We start from the raw sequence: 10,627 nt of genomic DNA, 5'->3' as shown, positions 1-10,627 counted from the left end.
TCAGAACACCTGTAACCCAATTAACTATTACTGTATTTTTTTCTTATGCAGAACATTTTCCTTTAATTTCTAAAGTGTGCAGCTGTTGGATTTTTGATGGGAAATGGTTTTACCTGAATGTAAGGACTCTTTTAGAGCAGTTTGATCAGTGGTGAGGGTACGGGAACTTTCCCTCACTTAAGGCATCACTGCTGTTATTAGATGCATGGGAAATCAGTACACTGTCAATGTTACAGAACAGACAATTACATCTAATGTCTAAGAAGATTAATTAATGTGTCATCAATAAGGCCTTACCTTTGCCTGAAGGGTGGCCATGAGAAACATCTTTTCAGTGTTTTTACATCAGAGTCCAGGTTGAGACTTCTTCAAATATTTGAAGGTATAGAGCATACAGTGTAAGATTCTGCTGCATTATCCAGCATTTACCATGATACCAATCAATATGGGAGTAGTTCCTTCACATTTTCTCTATTCATGTTTTAGATTTGTCTAGTTAATTATCACTTACTGGTTTAGCACAGCTGTTTTTTCTTTGGACCTCATTTCATCTGTAGAATAAGGAATAAAATCGCCTTAGATTTAACATACCACAATAAAGTTTTTTTGCACACACACACACACAAATATATATGTTTTTTTAACTTTCATTCTGACCCTCTGTCTGAAATGATCCCTTTTTAAGGTGCAGCTTCTTTAAGTCTTGTCAGTAAACAGGCACTGTTATGATTGGCTAATGTCATTGCATAGGAAACTCACTATTGTACGCGAGTAAGTGTTCTGAAAACATTATCTGTGTAAAACCGTCATTTACAGAGAAAGCATTATGAAATAATTTTCTTATGGTTTGTGATGCAGCTGCTGTCAGATCCAATATTGTTAGCTGCTTCAAATTTAAAAAAAGGTTTCTTTACCAACACTCCATTACACTGTTCCTCATTTACAAAACAAAATGCTCCGAACAAACATATAATCATCTGATACAATCTGGGATGCCATTAAAATAAACCAAACATTTGTTTGTCATGCTGGGAAGTCTGTAGTCCTTGTAAGTCTTAAGCTGGCTTCTGCTGATGAAACTGCAAACTATTCTTCAGTAAAATTTCTTCAGTTTTATTTTTTTAAACTCTGACTCCAGGTCTTCATTCATCATATCTGGTCTTTGGGTCTTTAACTGTAAAATTCCCCTACACTCTCATCTCCGACAGCGAGTTGATACACAAACAGCCTCATTTAATTTGCTCCAGATGAATATTATTGGTGTTACAAGGCTTGGGATTGTGCATATTGCACATAATTTTACTCATTCCCGCAGATTTTTGTTCACCCAAAGTGCGATAATATTAAAAATATCTATATGGCAGTTTTTTCCCCATGGTATCGATGTCAAAATTGTGGGCAGTGAAAATGCTGAGTGGCTGCTGAACAAAAAAGTAACTATTGCTCGATGTTTCGCTCTGGAGGCGGTCATATGCAAATGTGTTTGTGATGTCACAGATATCGCAATATCAAAACAAGCTGTTATTTGGAGCTTGATTAAATAAATTCTTTGTTTAAAACGAGGGGATTGTTTTAAGCTCTGAAAATTGCAGGATTTTCTAATGGTATAAAGACATCTTGTATGTCAAAAGATCAAGGCAAATGTTTCATGCCATGACCCCTTTAAACCAGCTACCATTTCATTTTAATGTATTTTATCTTGTTATTTCTTTTATATATTTTTAATGCATTTTAAATACTGCTGTCTGTTTGAAAAAGTTGGGAGAATTAGGAAGAAAGCATTTGTGATTAGGTTAAAATTTGGTAAATTTGGACAAACCATGGGGAAATTTGAGCTGTGATGGATGGTTAAGATATCTCTGGATTACAGTCAGGACACTTTCCTTTCCAAAGGGGAAATTTGAACTGTGTTGCATAGATAAGATATCTCCGGAAGGGGGATTAGGGCTGTGTGGCGCAGTTTGAGGTGTCTTGGCAAAAGAGGAGATTGAAACTTTGTTTATCAGTTTGAAGTGCCTTAACAGGTCGCTAGAGAGCAGTCCTGTCGTGTGAGGTTTAGATCCACTCTGACGGCAACAACAACACAAAACTCCCTAAGACTTCCTAGCTCTTCCATCCAGATAGCAAAATTATCTGTTTTACTGTTATTCCTTATGTTTTATCTTTATTATTCTTCTTTATGTAAAGCACTTTGAATTACCATTGTGTATGAAATGTGCTATACAAATAAAATTGCCTTGCCTTGCCTTGCCTTACCATCTGTATCTATCTATCTATAGGCTATATATTCATCCTTACATTGTTTACGTTCTAGATGCAATGCAAAAAGTCAACAAAATCAAAAGCATGTAAAAATTAGCTACAGTTTTCAGAAACATTCAAAATGACAAACATTCAGTAAAACTGCACGTCAAATTCCATTTAAATCTAAATTGTGTGGTTGTTGCTTTCGTCAGGTCAAATGAATTTTCCTGAATCTAAGGACTTTGAAGGAGCAGGTTGCTGAATGCTGGGATGAAGGGATTGTCCCTCACTGAAGGCAACAGTATTCTCAATTGACGCTTAAACATCGCAACGCAAGTTAAATAAACAGAAATTGCTAAGTTTACAAAATATCTAGCATGCATGCGACCTATAAAGATGAAAGCATCAACTTTCTTTTATATGAGGAGTAGCAACATGTAACTTATTTTCAGTGGAATGACATCAAATATTTTGGAATACATAAGGTCAAAATGGAGGACAGGTTATAAACAACGCAAAAATCTACTGTTGTCGGGCAAAGAAAATGTTCACCGCAGACAGACTTCGTTTTAGTTAGCATAAGAACAACGCTAAAACAACACTTACCTCACACACAGCACGGAAAGAAACAACGAAAGCCAATAAGCAGCCTAAGGTATTTGAATAAAGTCAGACCATCTGACCGTGTAACTCACTTTTATCAACAGATCACCAACATGAAAATCGAAACTACAGTTCGACCTTTGACTTAGAAAAACAATAAATAGTTTCAGTTATGGAAATAGTTCCCACCCGTCAGCAGGTGTTTGAACATATCCAATGAAGATCTCAAATCATGAATTTAGCTTTCGTTTTCACAAAAACGCATTGCTTACATGGAGAAAAAGTCCCCAGAAGAGGACGGGTTATTTAACTGCTTATAGTTGGACGACAGAGAATACACACCCAGGACCGGTTAGTATGTTCCCCAAAGCGATGTCTCATTCTCAAACAGAAAAAGCCTAGTACGTACCGTATACCGCCGTATACCTCTCGTGTGTTTCGTCTCATTCAGTTCGTCAGTTCATTGGCTCGGAAATGAAAGTGTAAAGCCCAGATTCCAAACAATGCTTCGAAATCACGCCTTTGATACATACGTCTAACGTTGTTTTACGCTTTAGGCTGTCTCGAGAAATGCGTCTCCCCAGCACGAAAACACAATCAATCATGAGCATTTTTATATAGGCGCTTAAAGTTGATAAACATAGCAAAATAAATAATTCTGGTGTTTGAAAGAGGGGTTTAATAACTTAAAAGGGACCCTTGGAACTGCACATTATATATTATTTCGAAGATAGCTGCGCAGTTTTGAAAAATAAAGGATTCTTCTTACCTTTATGTAGGTGTCTATTATTTTTATACCATGATAGCGTTATTCGTTAACTTCAACTTCTATCTTTGATTGAGGAAAATGTATTTTATTTAAAAGGTTTCATATTTCATGATTTATAAGAATTATGTGTCTCTTAATTCAATTCAATTCAATTCAATTCAATACACTTCATTGTCTCTGGTGCCCACAGACAAACACATACACTAACCAAAAACATACAAATCTATAAACCATGCACACATGCACATTATAGATAATTAAATAATTAGCAGAACAGGGAAGCAGAAAAAGTGGGTGTGACAGGCGAGACACTGTGTTGACTTCCTATTTGTTTCAAAACATTTATTTATTTATCTACAAACAGGTGAAAACTGCACAAAATCAATTAGGAAAAATCTGGTAAAAACTAGGCTGTATATCAGAGAGAGAGAGAGAGAGAGAGAGAGAGAGAGAGAGAGAGTTGTGACTGTTGATACATTTAGAAATCTTTATCAACAAAAATAATGTTAAGAAGAAACAGTTAATCTGTTGTAATGGCATCATCGATCTCAGAGGGAAAGCATAAAGTCTATATTTGTAGTTTATGAAGATATGAAGATGAATATACAGCAGACTTGTCTCTCCTTTGAATCTGACGACTTCTGGTTTATCTTCCACCCGGCAACCGAAATATAATGCAGATAGTGGCTTTATCCTTGATCCCATGGTCAGAAAACTTGTCTGTGTCATTTAGTTGTTTACTGGTGTAGAGTAATCGTAATCCAGACGGGTCTGTGAGGATTAAATGAAAAGTTAAGTTATAGCAATTACACCAGTTAGCGTCATAATGTTTATGATTCAGCTCTATTGCTCCTCATAATCGAACAAAATTGTCAAATCAGAATCACATTTATTGCCAAATACAGTGGTTTACATGTACAAGGGATTTGTTTTGGTGTAGTGCTTGTGCTTAGCAATAAGAGTTAAATACAAGAATAAAACAGCCTAATATTAATAAGAAAAACATTGTGAGGTAAGATAAATGTACACAGTACCTGATGCCTCCTGTGGCAGTCTTTCAGCAAGCTTTTTTTTGAATTCCGCGACTGTCATGTTGTTGAATTCTTCCTCTGAATTTGCGACGTCTATAACTTTCTTCTCGTTTTGCATTCCGACCACAGTCACTTGATATATTCTCCCCATATCTCACAGACACACATAGGCACACGTACTGATGTTAACTGTCAAACTCTTTTTGATTGCATGTGAACGAAACAAGTTTTGAAGGAGTGTCCTTATCAAAGTGAAAGACATTCAAGGTATTGTGGAAAACTCATATATAAACTCATATTCAAATAGCCCTCAGCTGATGTTTATCAGAAAGAGTGTGATTTCTCAGAAGTGCTTCATAAACAGAAAGTAGGACAGCTCGTGATATATCGAAGATAGCTGCGCAGTTCTGAAAAATAAAGGATTCTTCTTACCTTTATGTAGGTGTCTATTATTTTTGAACCATGATAGCTTTATTCTTTCACTTCAAATTCTGTCTTTGATTGAGGAAAATGTATTTTTCTTAAAAGGTTTCATATTTCATGATTTATCACAGTGATGGTTTCACTTTCTTTTTTATTCTGAACTGAAAGCGAAGGCATTATTTGTTCACTTCGTAAGTAAGATATCAGTCCACTTCCCAACTTTCTCATTCATGCTTGTAGTTCTTCTAGACGAACTGAACAAGGAGCCTTCATCAAGATGCAAGACAACCAAAGCAGTGGACAGTACGACGTTAATGATTCAACGCTGAAATTTGTCAGGCGGAAAGACGACATTAGTAAGTTTTTTTTTTTTTTTTTATGGGTAAATGATCTCTCAGGTTAAAACAATACTCAGAGAAATTAAAACGTGAAACTGGTTTATGAACTTTCAGCTTTAGATGATGACCCCGACGTTCTGAGAGCAGAAATGTCTTGTGGCCATGCTGTGTCCCCACAATCACTAACTGCCTGGTGTCGTAGTTTGCTGGACCAGGTAGGTCAGAAATACTCTATAATAATAATAACAGTAATAATGTAATATTATTATCATCAGTTTAACACGATTTTGCCAAGCATGTGTGTGGATCAATCCTTGTTGGGAATTTTAGAGTCAGGTTTAGGGTGAATCTTAAGGGCTGGGCGAGTTGATTACCTTGTTTGCCTCAGTTTTGTTGGTGTGCACAAACCTGTTAGACAGTACACAGTTAAATCCGAAAGCATTTTAATGTGACCGTGTGCCACCATCTGGCTAAAGAAACCAATCACAAGCTTCTGAGTCTATCTGCTAAATGTCAGCTCTGGGTGAAAGAGTGTTATATGCTCTTGACTAATGGATGGATCTTCAGTCTACAAAAAGACCCTCTTTGAGAAGTGGTCTTTTTCTCTCTAGATGTCTTTTCACGTTACACATTGCCAAACTAAGGCAAACATATTTGATTCTCATGCAATTTTTAACAATTATCAATAACTTGGAGGCAGAACTCGGCATCCAGAAGCCTATCATTCAGTATTTTTCAGTCTAGATTAAAAAAAATCAGTCTTGTACAAGAATGTGCCTGTACATTCAGTATATCATTTTTGTTTTATTCTGTCCTTTTTAACAGGGTCAGTATAAATTTCATTGCCCAGCTATCTTACATGGCACAGTAAAATGTGAAAAGGAGTGGTCATACTTGGAGGTCAGGAAATTGGCAGTGCTTAGTGATTCAGAGCAGGCACATTTTGAAGAAAATATGGCTCTTCTGGCAGCAGCTGAGTACTGCGAGTTCAAATCAGTGAGTATAAATAACATTTCAATACTCTTGTGTATTATATGTCTTCTGGATAATGTGAATTTATTGACAAATAATGTATGATTATGTCTCTCTATATTGTAAGTGTCCAAGCTGTGAGTCCTATGTTGAGCGACAAGACCTGACCAACCTCTGTGTGAAATGCACCATCTGCACAGCTGTAAAAAAGAAGACCTACCAGTTCTGCTGGCAGTGTATGAGGGAATGGAAAGGGCCAGCTGCTGATGCTGTCCGCTGTAGTAATGAAGACTGTATCAACCCAGATGTTGACAAGCTAGCAAAGTGTAATAATATGAGGCTGTCTTATGTGAACAATGTAGAGTGTCCTGCAATTCGTGCCTGCCCAACCTGTGGTCTCCTTTTAGAACACAATGGGTACGCTTGTAAAAATCTTATGTGTAAGCGCTGCAAGGTGGAGTTTTGCTTCCTTTGCCTAAAGCTGAAGAGTATTTGCAATCCAGTCCGTGGGCCTTATGATGTCTGCACAGTTGCACAACGGCAGACTGAAATTCCAGTTTGGAACAGATGATATGTGTTAGAGATATAATCAATCGATGTGGAAGACATGTGACTCGTCTGGCTCTTTAAATTACTACAAGACTATTTTTAATCAGTTGTTTATAGTTGTTTTTTGACAGAGGTGTAAACTATTTGAGTAAATGTAATTAGTTACTGTACTTAAGTATCTTTTTGGCTACTTTGTAGTTTTACTGAGAATCATTAGCAACTTTTACTCTCTACTTGACTACATTTTTTGAGTAAGTAAACATACTCTTTACAAATCAGTTGTTTCTTATTTTCACTTTTGTTTTCGTAAAGTGCCATATAATGTTGTGTTGATCAAACAATACAAAATAAATTGCAAAAGCTAAATCTATTGACTGTGCTACATATAGTTTTGTCATTGTTACATCCAATAAGCTATGTCCTTGCCATGCTATACTACGGTGGCCCAGTAGTGCACAACACAACGAAATTAAAAAAGCAAACATAAGTTCACAACACAACGAAATCGAGACACAACACAACAGAATCGAGCCACAACACAACGGAATAAAGCCACAACACAACGAAATCGAGCCACAACACAACGGAATAAAGCCACAACACAACGAAATCAATCCACAACACAACGGAAATGCTCCCGACCACTAGGGGGCTCTCAGAGCTCGGTAAAGTTAGTTTTCCTTGCCACTGTTCTATAGAGTCGGCAGTAATATCAATACCACGATTAGTTTAAACAGTATGTAACCACTGCATATCGACATGAAATATGAATTCAATATCACCTACGTGCAAAATAGCTTCATATTTAGGCCTATACTTGTGAATGATTTGACGCGCTACCACAGCGCATGATGAAGGGAACGTCTGCCAATCCCACTAAGTGGTTAAAACGTATAATTTGTATTCATTAAAATTACTTTTAACATTTAAAAACAGACATATTCAAATTCCAAAGCTTGTCAGTCTTACCAACAGGAACTAACAACCTTTGGAATTTGAACATGTCTGTTTTTAAATGTTAAAAGTAATTTTAATGAATACAAATTATACGTTTTAACCACTTGGTGGAATTGGTGGATGTTCCCTTTATCATGCGCCGTGGTATCGCGTCAAATCATTCACAAGTATAAATATGAAGCTATTGTGAACGTAGTTGATTTTTAATTAATATATCATGTCGATATACAATGCTTACATACTTAAAACTAATCATGGTATTGATATCTTTGTAAAACTGTCGACTTTATAGAACAGTGGCAAGTAATAGTAATATTACCGAGCTCTGAGAGCCCCCAAGTGGTCGGGAGCATTTCCGTTGTGTTGTGGTTTAATTCCGTTGTGTTGTGGCTTTATTTCGTTGTGTTGTGGCTTTATTTCGTTGTGTTGTGGCTTGATTCCGTTGTGTTGTGGCTTATTCCGTTGTGTTGTGGTTTAATTCCGTTGTGTTGTGGTTTAATTCCGTTGTGTTGTGGCTTTATTTCGTTGTGTTGTGGCTTATTCCGTTGTGTTGTGGCTTTATTTCGTTGTGTTGTGGCTTGTTTCCGTTGTGTTGTGAACTTATGTTTGCTTTTTTAATTTCGTTGTGTTGTGCACTACTGGGCCACCGTACTATACAGATTAGAGTACTGAATATTTATACCTGCCATTGAAGAGAGGGGAAAGAGGATGATGAAGAGCTCATTCAGCACACTTTCAATTTATTTATTTAGGTTTGTGAAATCATCAGACCTTTGTGTCTCTCACATATATTTGTATGTTTAATGACCGTTGAAAAGATGTCCTTCTGACACGTCCCGTCATGGTTAAAAAATAGTTCCAAAATTAAATTTGAATGGATGTCTTAGACATTATCTTGTTAATTAATTAATCAATTCAGTATTATATATTGAACTACACTTAGCTAAAAGTCAAAGTATCAATTATACATGCAAGATTTGAGAATTGTATACATGTACAATCGTATCTGAATGCATTTTTAGGAAATGTTCTGTTACATACTTTTACCGATTTATGCCGTTCTACTGCGACAATTTTTGGCCAGGGACACAACGTTGCCATCGGACAAATGTTTGCTGGGTTCTCTGTTGTCATTTTATAATATGACAGGCTTGTATACCTTCTTGTCTGTCATGTTATTTCAGGCGTTATTTTAATCAGAACAGTAAAGACATCATTAAAGTAATCTTTGTTTAACCAGTGGTTTAACCTCAGTATTATGAAGCGACGCGAGTGCTTTGTTTGCACAAAAAAAAAGGAAGGCCCTAGAGACCAATGGGAGGTGAACACAGATGAAGGCCTGCAAGTCCACTACGAAGGCAGAGCAATGACTGACCAAAGCCTTGTTGGCCCCCCAAAGTTACTATTACAAACACAAGCCTAATGTGAAAGGCAAAGGGAGTTGAGTTAGAGTTAGAGTATACTTTATTGTCCTTTTCAGGAAATTTGTTTTGGACTCAAAGCTGCAATAATACACAATCATACACACACAGCACACAATAAACAGTAAAGAGAGGGGAGATTTTTTTTTTTTTTAAATGACAGGTGTTGCTGTAATATATAGTAGCCTACTATCTTCAACAATTTAACAAATTAATTAGCTAAAATTATGTGTGAAATATATATAATCAAACAATAACACGTTATGATCGTTTATAATATAAATCAAGGGAATTATGCATATATGGTAAATTAATTTACAATGGATTATAATTATCTACATATGTTCAAAATTTGTTCTAGTTTAAAGGTAATTTTAGAAAGACTGGTCTCGTTTGTCCAGCAAACTATCAGTCCAATTTTCCTTATCAATTATTACAAAGGAAATTATTCTTCTGGCCACGAGAAATAACTTATGGTGTTATATTACTATCAAATGTTGAGAGCGCATTATTGTGAAGCGAGAGCTCGATGCTCGAGCGCAAATCTCTCCGCTCGCGCGCGGATTTCCTTTGCTCTCGCTCAAAACTGAGAAGAGTCTGGCTGCAGACCATGGACGAGTGGAGCTCCACTCTCGAACAGGAAATATGTCACCTCCACTTGTGTTTTACTAACATAGGGTGACCATATTTTGATTACCGAAAACCAGGACAGTCGGCCCGGCAATACTCAAATGATACCTCGAAGTTTACTCAAAGATGCCTTATAATTTCAATACATATAAAATATGCCTCCTCTGTATGGATATAAAATTGTTATATTACAAAACACTATCTATAACCAAATACACAAATTCAGATAGGCTTCTCAGAGGTTATTCAACATGTTTTATTATCACAAGTTCATGTTTCTTCTGTATTAGAAAAATAAATAAATAATAAATAAATAAAAAAATACCTCTGCAATATTAGCAATCCAAATTTAACAAAAATAGCTCTCACAAACTTACAAAAACTAACAAAAAGTGTCTATATCTTTGATTTTCTTCATCCTCGTTTTCCTCTTCATCCTGTATTTCTTCCTCATGCTTCTTGCTTGCCCTTCTATATTTTGCTGTAGAGCTGATCTTTCCCAGCATTTTTGTTGTTGTTGTTGTTGTTGCTTATCAAATAGGCATGTTAAAAAGTTAAAACGCGAAATGTTAAAAAGTTAAAAAGAAATTTATATAGGCCTATCAGCTGTTACATCGCAACAAAGGAAGAGCACAACAGGCTGTAGACGATAGCTGAAGGTTGCTCTGCTGTTACACAAAGTGTCTGTCA

General features: G+C 36.2%; 1 protein-coding gene and 1 long non-coding RNA gene across 2 annotated transcripts; one reads left to right on the top strand and one right to left on the bottom strand.

Annotated features, from left to right (window-relative positions):
* Positions 1-297: 297 nt before the first annotated feature.
* On the bottom strand, positions 298-2,978 carry LOC125262103. Its single transcript, XR_007183507.1, has 3 exons — positions 2,851-2,978; positions 512-551; positions 298-366 (listed from the first exon to the last, which is right to left on the bottom strand). It is a non-coding gene; the product is annotated as an uncharacterized LOC125262103 (long non-coding RNA).
* Positions 2,979-5,248: 2,270 nt separating this feature from the next.
* Positions 5,249-7,177, top strand: LOC125262104 (E3 ubiquitin-protein ligase RNF19A-like). Its single transcript, XM_048180658.1, has 4 exons — positions 5,249-5,426; positions 5,523-5,623; positions 6,234-6,404; positions 6,508-7,177. Exons 1-4 carry the CDS (start codon positions 5,348-5,350, stop codon positions 6,949-6,951), a joined length of 795 nt encoding a protein of 264 aa, XP_048036615.1. The 5' UTR covers positions 5,249-5,347; the 3' UTR covers positions 6,952-7,177.
* Positions 7,178-10,627: the final 3,450 nt, after the last annotated feature.

The sequence above is a fragment of the Megalobrama amblycephala genome, unplaced genomic scaffold, assembly GCF_018812025.1.
Source record: "Megalobrama amblycephala isolate DHTTF-2021 unplaced genomic scaffold, ASM1881202v1 scaffold601, whole genome shotgun sequence".
Classification (NCBI taxonomy): Eukaryota; Metazoa; Chordata; class Actinopteri; order Cypriniformes; family Xenocyprididae; genus Megalobrama; species Megalobrama amblycephala.
The sequence above is the reverse complement of the archived record's forward strand: the minus strand, read 5'-3'. Positions and strand labels throughout refer to the sequence as shown.

What these genes read in the sequence shown, in the direction of transcription:
- LOC125262104 (XM_048180658.1), top strand. Translation starts at nt 5,348, where the DNA reads ATGCAAGACAACCAAAGCAGTGGACAGTACGACGTTAATGATTCAACG. An exon ending in GTCGTAGTTTGCTGGACCAG is followed by an intron (nt 5,624 to 6,233) that starts GTAGGTCAGAAA and finishes CCTTTTTAACAG; the next exon opens with GGTCAGTATAAATTTCATTG. An exon ending in AGTACTGCGAGTTCAAATCA is followed by an intron (nt 6,405 to 6,507) that starts GTGAGTATAAAT and finishes CTATATTGTAAG; the next exon opens with TGTCCAAGCTGTGAGTCCTA.